Consider the following 24,783-nt stretch of genomic DNA (forward strand, 5'->3'; position numbering starts at 1 on the left):
CCAGAACTGTTACTATGACAACACTTGAGCTACCAGAACTGTTACTATGACAAGTCTCAGATGAGTTTTGAATAATGTAACAATCCTAAAACATGTCAAATCGTCAACATCCAAATCCAGCTAATTAAGTATTCCACGTACAAAGATGAAAATTCCTAGTCAACTTTAGACATTTGTTTTCTGCAAAAATGGTAGTGTGCTTGATACTTATTTTACCTGCGATAGATAGATAGACAGACGCATAGATACATAGATGACATGCATATTGATTACATTCTATAAAAGGTGCATTAGTTAGATTAAGTAAATAAATGTTTTGCTCTCTATATAAATAATAATACTTTTATATATACAATAGTAGTCAACATTTCGCAACACTGTTCTGTACAAATTTGAGACTAAAAAGATTCTTAGGTGACATTTTTAAACCACAAAGATGATGTAATATTTAAAGAGCCCTTAAAATGTTTGAAAATGTCCTTCTAAGCAGTGTGTGACAGCTCTAAGTGAATGAAAACATCCAGCAAAGGGTTAAATCTGAAAGCGCACCATGTTTAAAACTATTGATTCTCTAAAATAAATGAATCGACTCAAGAATCAGCCTGTTGTTGGAGACCCCCAAAACCAAACTATGAACTTTTATTTGCAATATCGGGGCCCTTTAACATAACTATTTTACATTCTTGACTTAACATATTTTTGGAACTGAGAAGTCTGGAATCCCAGGCAAGTTCACCCTCGTCCAAAAACAGCACAAGAGTTGACTGCATGTATTAACTTATCGCGAAGTGTGTTGATATCACTGTATTTTGGAAGAACTAATCTTTCAAAACAGGTTTGGGCTTCTGGCAAATGGTCATCTGGATCAGGACAGTCTGTCTGAGAAATCTTCAGAGCACGTTTTGAGAAACCTCCAGCAGGTACACGCTCCGTTCCATACAAGAACACTGAAGAGAAAGGAGAATCAGTGAAGCTGAGAGCCAATAATAACACTTGTTAATTATGCAAATTACTCAAGCTTACTCAGAAATTTCTTCTTGTTCTCTTCAGAGAGCTCAAAGAAAACAGTCCAGAAGTTCTTGATGAGCTCATCAGAGGCAGAGCAGCCTTCATAGGAAGCCGACTGAAAGGGAACAAGTCAGGTGTGCTATGAAATGAATGTGAAAAGCTTGTTGCAAATGTCTCTAAAAAGTCTCTAGTATCCATTTACCTGTTGAAGCTCATTCCAGTTATATTGAGGAGAGCCGTGGAGAAGCTCCTGCAGCTCTTCAGGGTGAAACATGGTCCACGCATCGAGCGGGCAGCCCTCAGAGAACCCTTCCGTAAACTGCTCAAACTGTGTCTTCACGGACTTGTTGAACACAAAGTCGACGTACAAATCCACATACTTCTGTCTAGATGGATAGATAGATGGATGGATAGATGGATGTATAGATAGATAGATAGATAGATCGATAGATCGATAGATAGATAGATAGATATTCCTACCTGTTAACTTTGTTTACTTGAATTTGACTTCCATTTGGGACGAGTTCTTGCCCTTTGCACTGGCAAAGATAAATAACAGCACAAATGACAACAGTTAATCATCTAAGCTATTGTAGACTTACAGTAATGTATATACAAATCAATCATAGAAACAGGGCCGGAGTGGGACTACTTTTTAGCTCTGGAATTTCAAGACTTAGACCGGCCCACCTCAGTCGAGGACTGACTATATTAAAATAACGTCATTTCCAATTCAGTTTCAAATGACACTAACACGTCTTTTTCAAGGAAACAGCTGCTTTAGAACTTCAAATGTTTTTCATAAATATGAGAACATTAATTCTTTATAGATATCCAGTCCTTTGTAACAGTCATCACACAAAAAAAAAAAAAAAAAAAATATATATATATATATATATATATATATATATATATATATATATATATATATATATATATATATATATATATATATATATATACATATACATATATATACATATATATACATATATATACATATATATACACACACACATATATACCCCTACATAAGTAACCCAAACAGTATTATATGTCTTAACACTGAAAATGAAAAAAATACTCTGGTAAGGTTCGAACTCGGATTGGCGTCGTCGTAACGTAACGTGCTAACCACTAGACCACGATGGCTCAGGTAAGCACTGCACTGTTATCTGCTGCTATTGATGTCTACTCTTTTTCTCCCCTTTTTAGATTTCTGATCAAGTTATGTCAGATTTATTAATGTAGTGAATCATCTGATTTTCATTGAGCAGGTGTAATATTCATTAATATTAATTAATATTCACTAAGGTGAAGCTGTTAGTGGTGAAATGGGGTGCAGCCCGCAGGTTAATGATGATCATCATTAACCTGCGGGCTACATTTTGCTCACGGGGCTGCGAGAAAATAAATAAAAAGAGCGGAGCTGCAGCAAATTAATGAATAAAAAGAGTGAGGTTATGGTCAAATAAACAAATAAATGAAAAAAGTGCAACTGCTGAGAGTGCAAGCAGCTAGGGACACCGGCCCTCGCGGCCAAAAAAAACAGACCGGCCCTCCGGGAATTCTCCCGGTTCTCCTGATAATCCAATCCGGGCCTGCATAGAAACTATATTACCGTGAAATCCAAATGTTGCAAATCCACTACTTCCTCCTCGTCCTCCTCAAGAAGGTTTTTCAGACTTCTAATGAGAATTTATAAAAGTACAATTAAAATATGATCTACTCTGAAACCATTCGAGAAATGGTAAAAACGTCAGGTGTTTACCTGGCCTCCACAGGTGAGAGCTCCTCCAGATCATCCAGACTGGGCTTCTGCTGGAGGAGTTTCTTGAATAAGGCCAGTGGAAAGTCAATGTTGATGTGATGTCTGTTGTAGAGCGCCATTCCACAGATCACTCCAAGATAGTAGAAATCCCTATGGTCCTGTGTATGCTAAAAGACATCAGCATCATTCACATCAATACATGAGAAATGTCACACTGGGCAAAACGAATAAATGTTGTCAAACATACATGAGGATTGAACCAAACCAGTGAACTCTCATGAACTTCCAGAATCTTTTTATCCCATTCAATAAAAGACTTGGAGATAAGGGAGAAGAATTCGGCTGATATAACCTTTTCATCTATTTCATCCTCCCCGATGAACGCCACCTGCACAGGAGACAATTTCATTAAGGTAAAAATCCATTTCAGACATTTCAACTCTGATTTCATTTCTCTGTTTTACCTGCAATGGATGCATAAACGAGTAGGTAAATGGTCTAAGATACTGAAGGGTGTCCGTCAGCACTGATTCCCTGTTTATGTGCAACAAGTTGCCATTCAAATGTACCACCAGTAGGTCTAGTAAGCTCCGTATGCATTGCTCCTGCAAGAGCTAAAAAGAGTACAATTATGTTATCTTTTAAAGGATAGTTGTCCAGAGGAATGAAATATGTATTTCTGTCCAAATACAGTAAGTTGACTTACAATAAACATGCTCTTTTTAGTTAAAAAGTCAGACACAAAAGGGAACTTGACCAATATTTCAGCTGTTTTCTGAAAGTAAAGATGCATGAAAGCATTTTTAGATTTCTTAAACAAAGCTCATTATGCATATCATGCAAGATACCTTTAATACTCACAAAGTAGTAATCTTCCAGTTTCATCCTATTGTGCAATTCTTCATTGATTGGAAGCCGCGATGCCATCCAAAGCACTTCTGCAGAAGTGGCGTCCAGCTTTTGGCATAGAAAAAAAGATTTCAGTGATATTTTGGTTTTCCTTTAAAAATATTGTCCTGTTGTTCAACAGAATTCAAAATTGATTTGGTTCTTACTGTTTCGAGGAGATCATTGACCTCAGGAATGATGAAGTCGTGATTTGTGATGTTGGTACTGCAACAGATCTTCACAACAGAGACATAAACAACTATTACACAATGATCAGGTTGCATTTCACCTGATTCGCGATTCAGTTTTTACCTGATAGGCCATCTGAAGGATCTCCAAAAAGTTCTTCAAGTGTCTAGTTGATTGATCGTCAGTTTCACCCCTCGAAATCTGTTTTATCAGCTCTGCAGATTCTTTGTGAAATAACTTTATCAAGGCTTCAAACCAATCATCAGGGAGTCTGGACCAATACATCTCTGAAAATATAACATAAAATACATTGACAAATCCAACATGGCCACAGTGTTGTAAATGTCTTCCAGCTTTACCTAGCACTTTGCGAGCTGCAGGACACAGCTCAAGGATTTTGAAGGCCAGAGCTTCAATGAGTTTAGTTCTTTGCTTCTTGAGACCATTGATGAGCTCAGGGAGGAGAAGATAAAGTCTCAGAGCTTCCTCACCAGTTGGGTTTGGATTCAGAGATGGCAGCAGCGTCTGCTGAACCACCTTCACCACCTGAGGTACAAAATAAACATTCACTGCAGCTATTTGGTTCAGTCGCAAGTAAGTAATGTGTATTTATATAGCGCATTTATCGTGTAAGGAACATGTCAATGTTAGATCATCATTACCTCTGAAATCAGACTTTTACTTGTGGATAACTTCGCAAAGGATGTTTTAACCAGATCAAAATCCAAGCCACAACGCTCCACAGACGTCTGATAATGTTCATCGCGACTACAGAGACACATTTTTATAAATATGAGACTGACTGATTTAAAAAAGGTCTAGATTACTAGACAAGACTACCTAATTTTACCTTGTTTTGAGAAAACTTCCATTCAGTGAGGCAGCAGAGGAGAACACTGTGTTTATTTCACTGTAAATTATAGAATAACACATTTTTAATATTCATATGCATTACTTCAGCATAATACATAGCTCAATTTCATTACTACATTACTATACTTCTAAAGAAATAAAAGCAAGATTCTTCTTATACTAAAGATTAAGATTAATACTTGATGGAGAAAATAGTAATTGCATAATTCAATTATAATAATTAGTAAGATTAAAAGAAAGGCAAATGTATTAAGGTCCCACCACACTTTTAGATGCATTTACAAAATAATTTAGGACATGCACATAGTATCATATACTATAAATCATGTCAACATTGTCATTCTACAGTTTACAACTCACTTCTTTATTGTTGGCCATGGGTCACTTTCAGACACCCAGCGGTCAATTATTCTGTCATTTAGTGTCAAAATTCCTCCATTTGAACCAGATTTAGGCTTTTCAGACTCATTTCCAGGACTCTACAAAAGAAAATGTAAAAGTTAACGCAGAGCATCAATCAATCTCAAACTATTTATAAATGAGGACTGTTCATCTTACCTTGAAAAACAAGGCAAAGGAGTGGTTTTCTCCAGCGATGAGTTTTTCCATCGTAAATTCAGTACATTCTGCGAGCATCAAATATTTAGCTGGTTTAGAACAAACACAACATTCAGGAAAATAATAGCTACTGCTAAAATATGATTTATATTACCAGTTGGCAGAAGCACTGGTAACGGCACAGACTGCTTGACCTGTTCTCCATTTCCCAACTGCCCTTGCATCCCACATCCAAACGAGTAGATCTGATTTGACGAATCCTCAAATACAAGCGTGTGATGTCTTCATGTAAGAAATAAAAATATTTTAACCAGACAAACACTTGCATTTGGGATTATGTAATTTAACCATTCATAGAGTCACCATGTGTTGGATGAGAGTGTTTTAAGTGTTGAAAACACTCTAGTTTACCTCCCACATGTGACCTGCGACACTTTAGATCCCCACAGTTCAGCAACCAGTCGTGGATGATGTTCATCTTTAAGTGAGTTGTGCCCAAGCTGACCAAAACCTCCTGATCCAAATGTGAACACTGTTCCTCCCTGACAAATATCAACCATTTACTACTTTATTCTCTGCTCAGTGTGTTGTATTACATAAATCAACCACAATACCTTTGACAGAGTGGCAGTGTGTTCTCCTCCACATGAGATGGACACTGTTTTCTTTCCACTCAGACTTTTAACAATTGTAGGGATGAATCGGTCTGTGGTGACAAGACAATATTTATGTGCGAATGGCATTCATACTATGATACAGCACTGGCTGACATCATATAAAATGTTTTTTCAAGATGAAATAAGAAGACCTGTAGTGTCTCCGAGACCCAGCTGTCCAGCAGAGTTGCTCCCCCACCCAAACACGACTCCTGACAGAGACAACACAAAGCTGTGGTTTCCTCCAGCGCTGATCTGAGCCACTGGGATCCCACACAGACTCTGGAGGTGTTGAGGAGACTGAGTGCCGGCCTGCTCTTTCCTCAAACCCAGCTGACCAAGAGCATTCTCGCCCCAAACGAACAACTGACCATCTGAAAGACCAACAGCTCAATAAATCATCAAATCAGTTCATCTCAGTCAGAAGACAGAATAGAATACCGTTGGTCAGCGCCATTGAATGCTGGTCTCCACATGCGATCTGAATCACCTGCCTGTTCTCCAGACCTTTAAGAGGCCTGAAAACACAAGATAATGGGTTAGGTTCAGAGCTTTACATTAACACCCGCCAACCCACCAAATGCAGGTAGATTTCAGCACTGGCGGGATAGACAGACACCTCCACTAGCCACTTTGGCTGGATGAAAATGATTTTTAAATTGTAGTTTTCTTAAAAGCAGGGTTTAACAATAAGCATGGCCCAATATTCGTGCAAATGTGATCTTAGAATTAAGAAGCAGTACAACTGACAAAAATAACAGTGTTCGCGCGAGCAAAACAGGAAAAAAAGAAGGTAAATATCAAAGGAGAGTTCGATTACTGGCAGGCACAGGTGATGTGATGCGCACGACTGTTAAAAAGAGCGTACGCGCTCCCATTGACTTGCGAGAAGCAACCGTGCCTAGAGGAAGCGCAAGTGGTGCTTTCCGTTCCTTTTGAAATAGACTAGACAAAGCGATGATCGTGCACTCACAGTCCTACTGCTTTCAAGAGCTCAAGATAAAAAAAAATACATATTCTTATGTAAGCAGCAGCGGTCACTGCCTTCATTTTAAATGTTCTTTGAACAGATTATTAACAGGCCTATATTAACCATGTTCACGTGATTATTCTTTCATTATCAAACACGGTATGTTTCACCTGCTTTCTTTTGCTAACAGTTATTTTTGTTAATATGGTTTAATTATATTTTTTTACAATAAGATTGCTTTAATGGGAGATTAGATTACTCCCCATTTGTGTGTAGTTCACTGGTGATCTGGAACTTATAGCCAGGACAGATTACTTTGCATATTTTGGATACATAATTATTCTTTTTTTTTAATGTAATGTTTTTTTTTAAGAAAAGTTTTGTTGAATTAAAAAATGCACCTATAAAGCTATATTTCCTTGTTTTGACACATAAAAAAAATTGTGGCTTAGAAATACTTATTTGGTGTGGTCAGAGATGAATTTGGTAAATCCTTAATTTTGAGCCCTGAAAAGTAGGGCTGGGCGATATGGCAAAAAAAATCTAGATTTTTTATAAAGTTTCATTGATTTACGATTTCGATTTTTTTTTTATTGTGTAACTAGTAAACTTAAAACATTACAACAACATGACTGAAGTAATGAAGTAATATTCTCTTTATGAGTAACTTAAAAAAAAAACATCTGGTTAAGGAACATTGTATTTTTAATGGCCATGCCATACATAAATTGGTCAACAAGGTGTAAAGAAATGTAAAACAAATTCACGAGTTAGATAGCATTGCAGAATATTTGAATAAAAAATTTTTTTGCAAGTTTTGCTGAGCCTAGGAAAGATTGGCTGTCAGCTCGGCTTTGACTTTGTCTTCTGATTGAATGACAGGTTGTAATGCTGCTGCCTTTTTCTTAAAAAGATACAGTGGAAAAAAAGGAAACTGTAAAGCCTAATTTAACCCAATGTGAGAAGTTGTGGACGTATAGCAGGAGCAAATACAAGCACCAGATGTGTGTCTAATATAAAATAATATATTTAATCTATTTTTCTTTTTCCCCCTTTTAAATATCAATCATTTCATGCGCTTTGCACCACTCGCTGTATCATGCCGCCTGATCTGTCTGGTTTTCAACTAGGTCCGCTAAATGATGTCATAAGGGCGGGTACTTTCATTTTCATTGCTACAGCTGCTGCTCACCTCTGCTCGTGTTCAAACCCAAATATCAGCACGGTTCAAACAAAGATCGGCGCTGTTTTTAACATGGCATGTTTTTACGTCCTTCAAACATGTTGAGAGATCGAGTTTATTGACTTGATGAGGGAATATGTCTTGACAATCCAGACGTGACTCAGACTAATGCAACAAGTAAAATCCTACATGACTTCACACTTTAACAGGCAGTCAAGCAGGTCGCACACCAGAAGCGCTGCGACACGGCACGCATATGACAGTTTAAAGTATCACACACCAGAAGCGCACATTCGCATGATATTTAACATGAAACTAATCAGATGGCGCTTTGTGGCACGGCCGAAATATGAACTGCCTCCTGAATCGTGGCTGGGCGGTGCTGGTATGTGTATAGAAACCTATTTAGAATTCTAAAATCCATGGCGCAGCATGGTGCTGCGCGGTGCGTTGCCGAGCGGCGCTTCTGGTGTGCAACCTGCTTCATACAGAAAGTGAACCAAAGCGCATTTGTGCCGTTATAATGTATCAAAAATATATTTTTTTAAAAATGGCTATTTCTCGATTTAATATAAAATTAAATCTTCGTCAAAACGTAAATTTGAATCGCCCAGCCCTACTGAAAAGTCATGAAATAAAAACTGATTGCATTGCGACAACCCATTTGCTCATGCACACTGAGCAAGCTAACACACAATTCATACAAAAAGTTAAATGAATGAGAATGCATGTGGACATAACACAACATCTAAGTCAAGTCAGTTTAGCATGTCAAAGTCAAATTTATGCATATAAAATATATTTCCTCAACAAGAAAAGTCTGGCTAGTGAAAATGGAGAGTGGCTAGTAATGTTGAAAAATCTACTAGCCACAGTGGGCGGTGATCAAAAAAGTTAATGTCAAGCCCTGACAAGATTTAAATGTCATTATCATTTATAATCATCCATGCTGCTTTTGCTAGATAATCAAACCTGCACACTGTAGATTGGTCCATAACGAGAACTTTTCCATCATCAGCAAGAAGAACTGCACCAGCTTCTCCACAGACAATAGATCTGATTCTCTCATTCTGTAGCTGTAATGGTTCTGGAGTAAATGATATTATTAATAGCACATCAAAAGATTGTTCTTTAAATTGTAAATAAATTACATTAAAGAATTATTACATTGTTTATATCAGTGGTTCTCAAACTGTGGTACCTGTACCACTAGTGCAGGGGCGGCCAACCCTCTTCCTGGAGAGCAACCTTCCTGCAGATTTCAGTTGCAACCCATATCAAACACACCTGAATCAATTAATTAGGACCTGAGCACCACGTGATAATTACAGGCAGGTGTGTTTGATATGGGTTGCAACTGAAATCTGCAGGAAGGTAGCTCTCCAGGAAGAAGGTTGGCCGCCCCTGCACTAGTGGTACGCGGAGGAATCAAATATGTAATATGTACATGTGACATATAAGCTGCGTCCCAAATCGCATACTTATGCACTATTCTACACCATTTTGTAGTATAAATAGTGCAAGTAATGTGTTCACACTGAAAACTCTAAAAATAATAAGTGCACTTTAATTACCCGGATGATGCACTCATTCAGCCGCTAAAATGAAGTGTGGAATGATGGACACTTCACGCACTCAACGACCGCAGGTTTGCTTACGTAGCGGAAGGGGTGGAGCTATCGGACGCACATGTTGGATAACTTTATTTATTTTGGATGGTGAAAGCAAAATTCTCCTACGAGAGTGATTATAGCGCCTCCCGATGGTGAATGCGGCAATACTCACGATAGGTATTATTTGATAATTCGGTCGTTTTTTTCACTGATTTGGCAACCGTCAAACGTCATCAGGGAAACGGTTTGAATTTCCGCTTGGTAAAAAAAACATTAGTGTGCCATTTGGGACAACACTACATACATGTACTATCCTGTAGAGTGTGTAAGTGCATAAGTACATAGTGCATAGTGTATAGTGTGCCATTTGGGACGCAGCTACAGCCTATATTTATGAGGTCCAAGCAACATCTCCAGGTTATGATAAATAGACTACTATTATATTAATAATTTGCATTTAAGTACAGGAATTTTTTAGTAACAGTCAGTAGCCCACCATGTTTAACTTTTAAAAGCACATTTCAATTTAAACGTAGACGTTTTATTAGATTTGTTTTTTGTTTGTTTTACATATAAGCACAGTGCAGTGTTAATGTTCAAACTATTTTTTTAAATGTTTAAAGTGTCTGATAATAATAGATGTTCTCAACAATAGGAATTAATCTGTAGCTTCTTTACTGGGCCTAATACACTACTGTCACGTTATTTCAATACTGATCATTATGGTGGTCCTTGGAAAGACCATTTTTTTCTGAGGTGGTACTTGGTGAAAATAGTTTGAGATCCACTGGTTATTAGATTAGATTAGATTAGATTCAACTTTATTGTCATTACACATGTACAAGTACAATGGAACGAAATGCAGTTTAGGTCTAACCAGCAGTGCAACAGCAGCAAGTGCAGGATACAGGAATAAGTTATAAAGTGCAGTTATAGAAAACTATGGTGATATTTACAGATGGATGTACTATGAACATTATATACAGGTTGGATAAGCTATGAACAGATTTACAATATATGTGCAGGTTGCTATTAATAATCAGTAGTGTGCAGATAAATAAACATGATTACAAGTGTATATGTTACAATATATGAATATATGTACAGGGATAGACGAACATGATTACAAGTGTATATGTTACAATATATGAATATATGTACAGGTTGCTATTAATAATCAGTAGTATGCAGATAAATAAGCATGATTACAAGTGTATATGTATGGTGGGTGTGTACATAATAACAAATGCCCATATGCAGTGGGTATGTACAGTTCAATAAGTAAACAGTTCAATGTGGTGCAGTGAATGTGCAAATTTTATATGTGCAAATGTTAAACAGTGCAGTTATTGTGAGGAGTTTAAGTTAGAGGAGAGTGGGGGGTGTATTGGGGGGGAGCAAAAGAGTCAGTGTGGGGCACTGACTCTTTTGTCTCTTTTTATAGTAGTATTATAAAGTTATAACATAAAAGTATCATTTAAAGTCATACCTAGTTTTTCATCAGCATCTTCATTGTGCAGTCTCAGGATCCACGCCGTTCCCTCTCTGATGAATCCAACATAACTCTTTCCAGTTGAGATGTCCTGAACAAGTGTGCCGCAAGCCTACGTTTGAGTGAAGGTTTCGGCCGTTAGATCGCCCCCTGGGGGCTGGCTGCAGTACAAGTCATAAAGCCCGCCTCCTCCGTGTTAATGAAGGAGACTTGAGCCCAAATAAAAAAAAATATTACACTTGCAATAAAATGTCCCGAAAGATAGTTCTGGTCGATTAAGGCACTGGTTATTGTGCTGAAATAGGTGCAGATCTTCATTTTTGTAAACAGTTTGTTTTTAGCAGTAATTTAATGCTGGGCGTGTCATCGTGATTGACAGCTGTGATTGACAGTTTCTCAAAGCAGCGCGTCTGAGCTTCGGCAAGAGACTGAAGTAGACTGAAATGTTATTATTCGATTTCTGTGTTATTTTACCATGACAAAATGAGTTCAGTAGTAAACTATAGTTTCTGACATACATGATCCTGGTGGAACACTGTTTATTCGCTAAGTTCAGGGCTTTTTTCGGGCTTTATTAGTTTGCTGATACACGCCTAGCCACCCAGATAGCAAAACACAGTTCCGGCTAGATTCTCGCCTGCCGGAGACTTATCTCTTAGAGCTCAGACTGACTAATGTTACCTCTGCTGGACCTACTCCGGATGCCTGGACTCACTACCCAATTCCAGCCCGAGTCAATCGAGCCAGATGCGGCGGCCGAGCGACACCGGCGCTGCCGCATGCGAGCCGGAATCAGCCCGCGACGCCGCGAGTAAGTTATGCGATGCGGCCTGGAGCTGGCGCGATTGAATATATAAAACCCTCATATTTGTTAACGTTATTACATCCATTTGTGTTGATATGACCGCAAACGCATGCTGAGAAGTTCGGGGGGCGTGGTTGATTTTACATAAAGCGTTTGGTTGGAAGCTCGACTCTGCTCATTTTCGCGGCTCCTCCTCTGGCTCCATCAGACAATCCTTCTGCGCATGTCTGGCTCCAATTTCAGCAGTCTTTTGCGACAGTTTGTGCCCGTCAAGCAGGCGTTTTGCCCTCAAGGCGTTCAATGGGGAAAAGGGCTGTCGCGTCGTCCATATTTTTTACAGTCATTGGTCCTGAACTGCTGAACTCGGACAGATGGATTTTATCCCCCAGTTTCCATGTATGACTTGCTCAGGTTTAACCAGACCGAATCCTTCTCGGACCTGCGCTCCCCAATAACACAACATGTTCACCGCGAGTATGAAAGCTTTAGACTCTCTGAATCCTTGGACCAAAAAACTCAGTCATATCACACGGTTAACAAACAACACTAACGTTAAGCAGCAATGTGCCTATGTCACAAAATGGCGATCGACACCGGAAGTAGGGAAAACTTTGTTCCGGTAGAATAAGAGTGCAACTAATTTTGCAGCGTACATTTTTGTACTAATTCGAAAAATTCGTTAATTTGTCGTTTCATATTTTTCCTAGCGATTAAACTATTAAGAGGCGTTGGATTTGGGCTATTCGGAGAGATGAGGGGTGGAATTTACTGTGAGTAAAGGCAGCACTTCTGAGTGCACTTTACGAAGGATGAAGTTCTCGTCCATCCGGGTGAGTGCAGCACGTTAATACAATCATTTTAAAAAGACCACTCAACAATGATATCACAGTAATTAATTGTTTGTTAAACAGAAATTATATTACATTATATTTTTGCTATATGAAATTATGAGCATAGTAATATTGTGGAGCATTAGTAATGTGTTGTATAAATGTTACTTATTTTAGTAACCTGCCGCTAAAATGCATACCATTAGTATATTTAAAAAACCCATTTATAACATTTAATTATTGTCCTTAGTTCTGCTTTAAACTACCTTAACCATTCATTCTGACATTTTCTCATAACACTTACTTATTCTTTTATGATTTAACTACCTGAATCATGTATTTTTGATTAAAGGGACGGTTCAGAATTAAAATTGTCAATATTTACTCACACTGTTTTTTTTTCACAAAGGCATATTTGAAAATAGAAATTATTATTAGTAAATAGTTTTCAATGTCTATTTGTTTACTGTCATTCTTCAAAATACCCAGTTCTTTTGTAGTGTTAATACAAATTAATAAATAAATGAATACAGGCCTGGAAAAACCTGAGGGTGAGTGAATTATGACAGAATTGCCAAATTGGGGTGATCAACTCATTTAAGACAAAATGTGCAATGTTAAGGAATATTCAGTAGGGATGCACCGATTCCACTTTTTTACAAACCGATACGAGTATGAGTATTTTAATTTGTGTATTGACCGATACCGAGTACCACTTCATAGATTTGGTTTCAATTAAGTTTATTTTTCAGAGTTTTTTTTTTTTTTTGCCTTTAGCAAGGATGAACACAAAAATGTTTAACAGAAGGCTGTTCCAAGCCAAAAATATACACACATTGTTGATAACCCTGCATATATATATATATATATATATATATATATATATATATATATATATATATATATATATATATATATATATATATATATATATATATACCTTCATAAAACAGTGATCTGCAATGTATATTAAGACACTCAAGGAAAATTAATGGTTCTCACATGGTTCGAGTAAAATTTTACATATAGACACGATAGATATACACATATAAATTGCATATATTTTTGTATTGACAACTTTGACATCTGTGGTCCGTTCTTCGTACCTCGCTTAAATGATCTAAGATGATTTCGCAGATCCTGGATATTTTAATATTGATAACTGATCTCTCGCTAATTTGGTTCTTCAAACAAGTTTGTGAATCAGATAAAAATGTCTGGATAAACTTATCTGAGATCGCTGCATGTGTCGTGAAGGACAGATCTATCGATCCTCGAAATCATGATCAGCAATGCAACGATTGGTTGACGGCACAGCAGATTTATGACATCATCTAATTAATATTCAATTATCAGTGTGAGCAAAATTACATCAAATTAGCAGTAAATGGTTTGTTAAATATGACACGCAATAACTTTACACCTTGTTGTGGGCTGCATGCTTTTATGTGTCAAGAGCAATTTATTTAGTTTTACAGTTAGAGCGGATTTTCCTTATTATAGTAGTATTATAGTATCCGTTTTTTTAATCAGTGTAAAGAATAACTGGATTTTTACAAAAGCATTTTGATATTGGTAAAGGCGTCTGCAACTTTTATGAAGCATCAGATCACCAGCATATTAACTGTCAAAACATGTTTATGACTGCATAAATGTATTATTGCTTTTAAAAAGTCACATATTGTGCATGTCTAGTATCATACACAAATTGTACTAAAGCGATCTAAAAAGTTCATATCAATAAGTTTTGTCTTTGCACCACCAGGTGGCAGTCTTTGTACTTTCATTTCAGAGTGCAGATTGCATACGTTTTATTAATATGTATAACTTTATTTATTTTATTAATAACTATAACTTTATATATAAGTAGTTAAAAAAATATTTACTCTTTTTCCAAGTGTATATAAATACTACTGTAAGAAAATATCAGAATTCGGCACATACTTTCAGTATTATCTTTGCTTGAACTGACCCGATCTAATCCTGTTTATATGAATTGAACCTGCTCCCGACCAGGTTTGATCTACCAGAACTGTTGTTATGACAACAACAATCAGATCAGTTTGGAAAAACGAAACGATCCTGGATCATGTCAAATCATCAACATCCAAATCCAGCTTACTGAGTAATCCACGTACGAAGAACAGACCCCTGCAATGTCGAGAGATGTTTACTCTAGACCAAAAACCTCACAAACGTTTATTGCGTGTGTTAGCTTGTTGCGAAGTGTGTTGATATCAGTGTATTTCGGAAGAACTAATCTGCCAAAACAGGTCTGGGCCTTTGGTAAATGGTCATCTGGATCAGGACAGTCTCTTGTAGAAATCTTGATACGGCGCTTTGAGAAACCTCCAGCAGGTACACGCTCCGTTCCATACAAGAACACTGAAGAGTAAGAGAATCAGTGAAGCTGAGAGCCTATAATATAAATGCTTAATTATGCAAATGAGGCAAAGTATTCAAGCTTACTTAGAAATTTCTTCTTGTGTTCTTCAGAGAGCTCAAAGAAAACAGTCCAGAAGTTCTTGATGAGCTCATCAGAGGCAGAACAGCCTTCATAGGAAGCCGACTGCACCAAAACAGGTCTTAAGTACTTATAATTTAAAAGTGTGTTGTAAATATCTATGTAGTATCCATTTACCTGTTGAAACTCCTTCCAGTTATATTGAGGAGAGCCGTGGAGAAGCTCCTGCAGCTCTTCAGGGTGAAACATGGTCCACGCATCGAGCGGGCAGCCCTTAGAGAACCCTCTCGTAAACTGCTCAAACTGAGTCTTCACAGACTTGTTGAACACAAAGTCAACGTACAAATCCACATACTTCTGTCTACATGAAAAAAACACAGTGTTCTTATTTTGAAATAAAAAAAGCTGGAAGTGCAAAATGTTGCCATATATGTCTGGTATAGTCTAATATCCCTTTTTCAGTTGTCTTTTATGTAATGTGTTCAGCAGTAACGTATTATAGAAAGTCGAGACAAGTTTGACTGAAACTTTAAAATGCATCTTGAGATAGATAGATAGATAGATAGATAGATAGATAGATAGATAGATAGATAGATAGATACATTCTCACCTGGTAAAGTAGGTGTTAGGCTAATATTAATTTACATTAAAGACTGACAAGGGTTGCTCAATAACTACAGAGAGATTCTGTCTGGGCTTTCACTGCCATTTATACCCCCCCTTCCTTCATGTGTTCAATACTTTTTACCTTTGTCATTTCATTTTATTACGCATAACTTAATTTCTAATCTTATTTGTTTTGTTTTCTTTGTATGTATGGATTCATTTGGTTGTTACTGACATCTGGTGAAAATTCCTAGTCAACAGCATCATTAGACATTTGTTTTCTGCAAAAAATGGTGGTGTGCTTGATACGATAGATAGATAGATAGATAGATAGATAGATAGATAGATAGAGAGATAGATAGATAGATAGATAGATAGATAGATAGATAGATAGATAGATAGATAGATAGATAGATAGATAGATAGATAGATAGATAGATAGATAGATAGATAGATAGATAGATAGATAGATAGATAGATAGAGCAAACTCTTGCTACCTGTTAACTTTGTTTACTTGAATTTGACTTCCATTTGGAACGAGTTCATGCCCTTTGACCTGAAAAAGCAAAATAACAGCACAAATAAATAGATTTAAACAGCAGTATATGCACATAAAATCTGACCATACAAATCCTTACCGTGAAATCCAAAAAGAGTAAATCCACTACTTCCTCATCCTCCTTAAGAAGGTTTTTCAGGCTTCTAATGTTGAATTATAAAAGTACAATTAGAATATGATCTGCTCTGAAAAGCACTAGTGAAACCATTGTGTGAAATGGCCTGGTTTGTAGTTTCTACCTGGCCTCCACAGGTGAAAGCTCCTCCAGATCATCCAGACTGGGCTTCTGCTGGAGGAGTTTCTTGAATAAGGCCAGTGGAAAGTCAATGTTGATGTGATGTCTGTTGTAGAGCGCCATTCCACAGATCACTCCAAGATAGTAGAAATTTTTATTGCCCCGTGTATGCTGAAAGACAAGCATTTTGCATATTAATATTTGAATAAAACCACATTAAGGGGAAATTCTAATTCATGTTTTAGAACTTACATGAGGATTGAACCAAACCAGTGAACTCGGATGAACTTCCAGAATCTTTTTATCCCATTTAAGAAAAGACTTGGAGATAAGAGAGAAGAATTCTGCTGATAAACCCCTCATATCTATTCCATCCTCCCCGATGAACGCCACCTGCACAGGAGACAATTCAAATCCAAAACATATCCCATTGCAAGCTACCAAATTCGATGTTTCCTTATCTTATGCATTCTAGTGGTATCTACGTACCCTTGATAGATGGGAAAATGAGTGGGTGTTTTGCCTGAGATACTTCAGTGTGTCCATCAACAATGACTCTCTGTTTATGTGCAACACGTTGAACGTGGCATTGCCTAAAAACCTGTTTGAAGATCTCCGTATCATTTTAATCTCAAGGTGCTAAGAAAAGTAGAATTACATTAAGCTTAACTTGCATTGGCATAATATGATTGCATTTAGAGATATTTAGCATTTGACATTCTCACATCTTTAACTTACATTAAAAATTCCCCGTTTAGATGCATAGTCAGCCACAAAAGGGAACTTGACCAATATTTCAAGTGTTTTCTGAAAGAAATGCACTAATATAAGAACATTTCATCAAAATAATTTCAAATGTCAATGTTAGATTGAAACCTACAATGAAATAATCTCTCAATTTCATCATGTAAACATAATCCACGAATGGATCCCAATCGGCCAGGTCATCTATGGTGGCCTGCAGCTATTGAAATAAATAAAGACAATTCTTTGGTATTTTGTTTTTCCCCTCAAAAAAAATAAAATAAAATATAAATTAATAAGAAATAAGATTAATTTTGGTTCTCACCGCATTTAGAAGATCACTGATCTCATAAATGATGAAATCACTAATAGTGATGTCTCTGTGGGTACTGCAACAGACCTTCACAGAAAGAAAGACTTTTACAACAATGATCAGGTTCAGTTTCAGTCATTTTGATCACATGTATAAAAAGGCACCTTATAGGCCATCTGAAGGATTCGCAATAAGTTCTGCAGGTGTTTGAGATCCGAATCCATTGCACACACTGACATATAGTCAATCAGATCAGCAGATTCTTTGTGAAATAGCTTCACCAAGCTTTTGAGCCAGTCATCTGGAAGTTTGGACCAGAACATCTCTGAGGAAATAAAAGAAAACAATAGTCTGGTTCTGGAGGTAAAAACTCTGAAGGGAAATCTTTGAGCAATAACCAGGGTTGCCAATTTCAGGAAAAAATTCCACCCTGATGACAACCCACAAAAAATTTAAGACTTCACACAAAGCTGATGATTGGTAATAAGCTTGTTTGGCATGCTGTTCTGGAAGAGAGCCCTGAGCTTATAAGATCCTTGAGCCCTGGGCTCCCTTCCGTTAGCAGGGCGAGAGGGGAGTTTGAGCTCAGATAGATCTCCATGAACTCCCCAAACTTATTTCTGGCTAATAACAGATATAGGGATGCTAAGGAGAGATGTGTGGCTTGCTAAGAGCTTGATTATGATGCCAATTAGGTATGTTTAATTTACTTTTTAAATTTGTGTTGTTGTTTTTTTGACTGTGGAAGGAAACCGAACCCACACTCCCAGAAAGAAAGGTATAAGAGCTGTCACTGGGGCAATACCTTTTCAAAAGGTACATATTTGTACCTGAAAAGTCCATATTAGCACTTCAAAGGTACATTTTAGGTGCATTTGTGTACTGATACAGTATGTACCTTTGAGGTACCGCTAAGGACTCTTTAGGTACAAATATGTAACTTTTGAAAAGGTACTGCCCCAGTGACAGCTCTTGTACCTTTATTTCTGAGAGTGCAGGGAAAACCCATACGAACACAGGGAGAACAAGCAAACTCCACACAAAAAGGTCAACTTTGAGTAGGGACTTCAACCAGAGATATTCTTGCTGTGAGGCAACAGTGGTAATCACTTAACCACCGTGGTACCCATCTAAAAGGAGAGGGAGTAAGGGTGGGTGGGGGATTTGTCAAGACGAAGATACTGAGATAAAAAAAGAAAAAAACTCTGGTTATTTATAGTGAGTTAGGAATCATCTGATTAGTGAATTAATCGTAAGCTAATGTGGGACCAACCATGAACAATCATTCTCTCGAAATTACTTTACAAATAAAACACTTAAAATTAGCCCAATATTTCTAACTGATTCCCACAAAAGAGAAAGGTCTTGAATATTGTCTCTAAACGTTTTATTAATTTTTTTTTGCTGTTGTTCGAACTTCTTAAGCTGAAACAACACAATTCTTGGGATTTTTTGGGACAACTTAATTGTTTTATGTTCAAGGAACCTTAATTTGTTATGTTAACTTAATACATTTGTGGTGGAACAACCTTTGTCAAATGTGGGCTTAACTGACATTCTGATCATTTAATATGTGACATGCTTTTAGTTTTATTCGCCCGCTTGTACTTTCAGGTTGCCAGGTATGCATTCCATGATCAATTTTCTTTATAATACAATTGATTTTTATTTTATTTTATATTCATAAGAAAGAAACATTCTGGCGGAAAAAACAACAACTAATTTTTCCCATGTATTTCTAAAAGAGATAGATTTTGCGGGAAAACCATGACCCTGGCATCACTGGCAATAACTGAACATTCTTAGAAGACAGGCATGCTTTGAGCTCATTTGTGTATGTTTTTATTGTTTCCATTAATTAATTTTATTTGTGAAACATCAATGTTTAATAGTCAAATTTGTGCAGAACAACTACATTATCCATAACAACAAATTCCACCAATCAAAGAGTAGCACTAAGCAAAATGCACTAAAATAAACCCATACGAAGTACATCAAATATAAACAAGTTGGTCTTTCTCAAAATACTTAATATTGAACTTGGCTTCAAAGTCAATGCGTCAAATTAAAGTTTGCAATGTGATTCACCTACAGAAGTTGCCAGTGCACAGAAAAGCACACAGACGATACCACAAATAAAGTGAATTAGCTTTACAGTACCTAACATCTCACGAGCAGCAGAATTCAGCTGAAGGATTTTAGAGGCCAGAGCTTTATTAAGTTCACTTCTTTGGTATTGCTCGAGACCTTTGATAAGCTCAGGGAGGAGAAGATAAAGTCTCAGTGATTCCTCATGAGCTGGCTTTGGATTCAGAGATGGCAGCAGTGTCTGCTGAATCACCTTCACCACCTGTGACATCAAATGAACACGGTTTAATTCTATTTGCCGACACCTGAGGCTTGCACATTAATTTGACTAGTTCTTAGGTTTGTGAAAATCTTGTTTGGTCAGTACATGTACTATGAATGTATTATTAATAAGTAATATTTCTTGAGTCGTCTGCAGAAATTACAGATGCCACAGCAGTTTTACATTAAAATGAAACTGAGTTTTGTAGTTTAATGCAAAATGATGCTATTACCTCTGAGATCACTTTTTCATTGTCTGTTAACTTTGAAAAAGATTTCCCAACCAGGTCAAAATCCTGCTCATCGAGGCTAGGAAAATGAAAATGTACATAAAATGATGGACTACGCTTTATAATAGTCAAGCAAAATTAAAAATAAATATAATGTCTATCTGGTTGTGACTTACCTTGGTTTGAGAAAACTTCCATTTAAGCAGACGGCAGATGAGAAAACTTTTTTGATTTCCCTGTAAATTGCCCATGAACATTATGGATTACTGTAACTGATAAGATTCATGTACAATTTTGAATAAATTGTTTTGTGCTTTATAATATTTATTAAATATAGACATAAACCCGGAACTGACACTCTCTGGCATGGATTATTTATTCATTCATTTTCTTGTCGGCTTAGTCCCTTTATTAATCCGGGGTCGCCACAGCAGAATAAACCGCCAACTTATCCAGCAAGTTTTTACACAGCGGATGCCCTTCCAGCCGCAACCCATCTCTGGGAAACATCCACACACACATTCACACATACTGTACACTCATACGGACAATTTAGCCTACCCAATTCACCTGTACCGCATGTCTTTGGACTGTGGGGGAAACCGGAGCACCCGGAGGAAACCCATGCAAACACAGAGAGAACATGCAAACTCCACACAGAAAGGCCAACTGGCCTGTAATTATTTATTAACTCTAATTAAATGTAAAGCTGATAGAAACAAATCGACTGAATGTAGCAGACACTGTTTATTATTCAGTCACAAGATGGCGCCAAAAAGTCAAGCGGTTTGAAAGATGACGACATAAATAATGTTTTCGCTTTAATCATTCATTAACTGTAAAGCTAACAGAAACAAACCGATTGGATTTTGTAACATACGCAGGCCTATACTTATTATTCAGGTCACAAGATGGCGCCAAAAAGACAAAAACAGCGGTTTGAAAGATATAACGACATAAATGTGTAACTTAAACTTTTCCACACACTTGCCAGAGCTGACCTTAAATAAGATTTGTCTATTTGACAAAAATGTATAAATAAATATATTCGACCAATTTTTCAAAATAAAAAGTATAATGTTCCTAAGGGCACATTTTACTGGGCATCCCTCAGTGACCTACAGACTGGAAAAAAGCCTGGCTATTACCTCATAAGTACTGCATTCCCAATCAAACAAAAGAGGTTCATTTTAAAATTGTTCATAAAATATCTCCAGTGAAGAGTACTTTGGCAAAGTATTTGGAGGTTGATAGTTCATGCACATTTTGTAAAACTGAAGACGAAATGCTGTTTCACATATTTTTTCAATGTGAAAACACAAAAAGCTTATATCTCCTTATAGGTAATTATTGCTTCTTCTAGACCCTTTCAACTACAACATATTAGTTACTATAAAGGTAAAACTGATATATCAGAGAACTACATTATTAACTTTTTTATTTTGTATGGAAAATATTTTATTCACAAACAAAAATTCTCCAATTCGCAGCCTTCTTTTTCACATTTTTTAATTAAAATTGATGTTTTTATTAAATGTTTTAGACTGGTGTGAAGATACAAGATGTGCAGCACCTAAAACTACAGATATTGGAAGCCTGTGCTGGCATTTCTCCTGCGGTGTTGCTATCAGGGTGTGAAGAGTGGGAGAAGAGGGTTGCATTGACAATTTAACACGTTGGGCAGCATATTGAACACATTTTATAACTAGTCAGAAACTTGTGACTCATGAAAGAATAAAGTTACGTTAAAACCAAGCACACCATTGTTTTTCATTGTGAAATTCCCAATAAGTTTCATGTGTCACATGACCCTCTTATTGAAAAAACAAAAGTTGGATCCAAGATGGCCAACTTAAAAATGGCCACCATGGTCACCACCCATCTTGAAAAGTTTGCCCCCTCACATAAACTAATGTGCCACAAACAAAACATTGATATCACCAACCATTCCCATTTTATTAAGGTGTATCCATATAAATGGCCCACCCTGTACATTAATATTATCATCACAGACAGTTAATAAGATTCGAAGTTCCCAGATAAGCCTGTGTTATTAGTTCCAGCGGTTGTTATCTGGGAATAATGAACCTTTGAATGTTCTAATTGACCATTATTGGAAAAAGTGTTTTTCATAGACACATGTGAACAAAAACGGATATAAACAAAGCCCAACATGCTTCATAATTAATGACATACATAAACAATCAAATGGAATAAATATTAAGACAAAAACACTGAATTAAACACTCACTTCTTTACTGTTGGCCATGGGTAACTTCCAGACACCCAGCGGTCAATCATTCTGTCATTTAGTGTCAAAATACCTCCATTCATGCTAGATTTAGGTTTAGTAGACTCATTCCCAGGATTCTACAAAAGATAATTTCAAATTTATTGTAGTGTATTAAAATTATTAATATATTTATTCATAAATGTCTGTCTTACTTTGAAAAACAAGGCAAATGAATGCTTTTCTCCAGCGATTATTTTTTCCATCGTAAATTCACAATTACAGTCTGTGTGCAACAAATATTTACATTTTGATCATTGAGTAGCACTGTTAATATGAACACATTCAAAACTAATTAGCTTATTAATTATTATTACCAGTTGGCAGAAGCACTGGTAACGGCACAGACTGCTTGACCTGTTCTCCATTTCCCAGCTGCCCTTGCATCCCACATCCAAATGAGTAGATCCGATTTGTTAATGCAACTAATACAAGAGTGTGATGTCTTTGTTCAAGAAAGTATCAAATGCTTGGTTAATGAACAGTAGTTACATTAAACCATCCTACCAAGTTACTAAAGCTTCTGCTGACTCTAGTTTACCTCCCACATGTGACCTGTGACACTTTAGATCCCCACAGTTCAGCAACCAGTCGTGGATGATGTTCATCTTTAAGTGAGTTGTGCCCAAGCTGACCGAAACCTCCTGATCCAAATGTGAACACTGTTCCTCCCTGACAAATATCAACCATTTACTACTTTATTCTCTGCTCAGTGTGTTGTATTATATAAATCAACCACAATACCTTTGACAGAGTGGCAGTGTGTTCTCCTCCACATGAGATGGACACTGTTTTCTTTCCACTCAAGCTTTTAACAATTGTAGGGACGAATCTGTCTGTGGTGACAAGACACTATTATTGCTTCCATTTCTATAATATTCATACTATGATACAGCACTGGCTGACATTATATATAATGTTTTTTCAAGATGAAATAAGTAGACCTGTAGTGTCTCCGAGACCCAGCTGTCCAGCAGAGTTGCTCCCCCACCCAAACACGACTCCTGACAGAGACAACACAAAGCTGTGGTTTCCTCCAGCGCTGATCTGAGCCACTGGGATCCCACACAGACTCTGGAGGTGTTGAGGAGACTGAATGAGGGCCTGCTCTTTCCTCAAACCCAGCTGACCATGAGCGTTCTCGCCCCAAACGAACAACTGACCATCTGAAAGACCAACAGCTCAATAAATCATCAAATCAGTTCATCTCAGTCAGAAGACAGAATGTTTGTGAATACCATTGCTCAGCGCCACTGAATGCTGGTCTCCACATGCGATCTGAATCACCTTTGTGTTGTCCAGACCTTTAAGAGGCCTGCAGAGACATAACAATCTCTCAGATATCATATTTAAGAAAATTAATATTGTCATGCTTTATAAAACATACCTGCACACTGTGTATTTGTCCATAAGGAGAACTTTTCCACCATCAGCAAGAAGAACTGCACCATCTTCTCCACAGACAATTGATCTGATTTTCTCCCTTTTTAGATCCAGTTGTTCTACAGAAACATATATTTTTAATAGTTTAACTTCTGTTCAGACTTTAAACACACATAGCACATGCACTCTCATTAGGGTGTGACGGTTTTTAGTATTTTGTAATTATATTTTTTAATGCAATTAGGGTGTCATGAACACACAACACATCCAACCTTGAGGCAGATGAGCTACAGCAGCAGAAGACCACACCAAGTGCCACTCCTGTCAGCTAAGAACAGAAAACTGAGGCTACAATTCTCACAGGCTCACCAAAATTGTACAATAGAAGATTGAAAAAACGTTGCCTGGTCTGATGAGTCTAGATTTCTGCTGCAAAATTCGGATGGTCGGGTCAGAATTTGGTGTCAGCACCATGAAATCATGGATCCATCCTGCCTTGCATCAACAGTTCACCAGCACTGCATCAACAGTGCTGCTGATGGTGTATTGGTGTGGGGGATATTTTCTTGGCACACTTTGGGCCCATTAGTACCAATTGAGCATCGTGTCAACGCCACAGCCTACCTGAGTATTGTTGCTCATGTCAATATGGACCAAAATCTCTGTGGAATATTTCCAGTACCTTGTTGAATCTATGCCATCAAAGATGAATGCATGTCTGAAACCTAAAGGGGGTCCAATCTGGTACCAGTAAGGTGTACCTAATAAAGTGG

The 24,783-nt window shown here is 37.2% G+C and overlaps 2 protein-coding genes across 4 annotated transcripts in view; both read right to left on the reverse strand.

Moving 5' to 3' along the window:
• Positions 1–623: 623 nt before the first annotated feature.
• On the reverse strand, positions 624–12,546 carry herc56.3 (HECT and RLD domain containing E3 ubiquitin protein ligase 56.3). Its single transcript, NM_001098763.1, is given in 25 exon segments — positions 624–947; positions 1,024–1,123; positions 1,211–1,394; positions 1,489–1,547; positions 2,630–2,696; positions 2,780–2,946; positions 3,027–3,167; positions 3,244–3,393; positions 3,486–3,554; positions 3,641–3,736; positions 3,835–3,903; positions 3,980–4,143; positions 4,216–4,402; positions 4,519–4,624; positions 4,707–4,766; positions 5,090–5,208; positions 5,288–5,355; positions 5,442–5,569; positions 5,699–5,829; positions 5,902–5,993; positions 6,096–6,317; positions 6,385–6,461; positions 9,069–9,183; positions 11,199–11,292; positions 12,356–12,546. Coding segments are annotated over 25 exon segments (2,994 nt in total). The 5' UTR covers positions 12,470–12,546; the 3' UTR covers positions 624–732.
• Positions 12,547–14,675: 2,129 nt separating this feature from the next.
• The window catches only part of herc56.2 (HECT and RLD domain containing E3 ubiquitin protein ligase 56.2), a 34,149-nt gene continuing 24,041 nt past the window's right edge, over positions 14,676–24,783 (reverse strand). For 2 of the 3 annotated variants that reach the window (XM_073949190.1, XM_005160118.6), the window contains 23 exons: positions 24,015–24,129; positions 23,866–23,942; positions 23,572–23,793; positions 23,372–23,463; positions 23,169–23,299; positions 22,945–23,072; positions 22,783–22,853; positions 22,589–22,707; positions 20,514–20,573; positions 20,341–20,416; positions 19,919–20,108; positions 17,923–18,083; positions 17,771–17,845; positions 17,582–17,665; positions 17,440–17,508; positions 17,191–17,340; positions 16,954–17,094; positions 16,706–16,872; positions 16,546–16,609; positions 16,405–16,463; positions 15,478–15,661; positions 15,306–15,405; positions 14,676–15,221 (listed from right to left, as the gene is read on the reverse strand). In XM_073949190.1, the coding sequence (XP_073805291.1) occupies positions 15,007–15,221; positions 15,306–15,405; positions 15,478–15,661; positions 16,405–16,463; positions 16,546–16,609; positions 16,706–16,872; positions 16,954–17,094; positions 17,191–17,340; positions 17,440–17,508; positions 17,582–17,665; positions 17,771–17,845; positions 17,923–18,083; positions 19,919–20,108; positions 20,341–20,416; positions 20,514–20,573; positions 22,589–22,707; positions 22,783–22,853; positions 22,945–23,072; positions 23,169–23,299; positions 23,372–23,463; positions 23,572–23,793; positions 23,866–23,942; positions 24,015–24,037 (2,658 nt within the window). In that variant the 5' untranslated portion in view covers positions 24,038–24,129 and the 3' untranslated portion in view covers positions 14,676–15,006. The remainder of the gene's footprint in view (positions 15,222–15,305; positions 15,406–15,477; positions 15,662–16,404; positions 16,464–16,545; positions 16,610–16,705; positions 16,873–16,953; positions 17,095–17,190; positions 17,341–17,439; positions 17,509–17,581; positions 17,666–17,770; positions 17,846–17,922; positions 18,084–19,918; positions 20,109–20,340; positions 20,417–20,513; positions 20,574–22,588; positions 22,708–22,782; positions 22,854–22,944; positions 23,073–23,168; positions 23,300–23,371; positions 23,464–23,571; positions 23,794–23,865; positions 23,943–24,014; positions 24,130–24,783) is intronic. The other variant, NM_001145702.1, reaches the window with a different exon arrangement.

Source organism: Danio rerio, chromosome 1 (assembly GCF_049306965.1).
Source record: "Danio rerio strain Tuebingen ecotype United States chromosome 1, GRCz12tu, whole genome shotgun sequence".
NCBI classification, from domain to species: domain Eukaryota; kingdom Metazoa; phylum Chordata; class Actinopteri; order Cypriniformes; family Danionidae; genus Danio; species Danio rerio.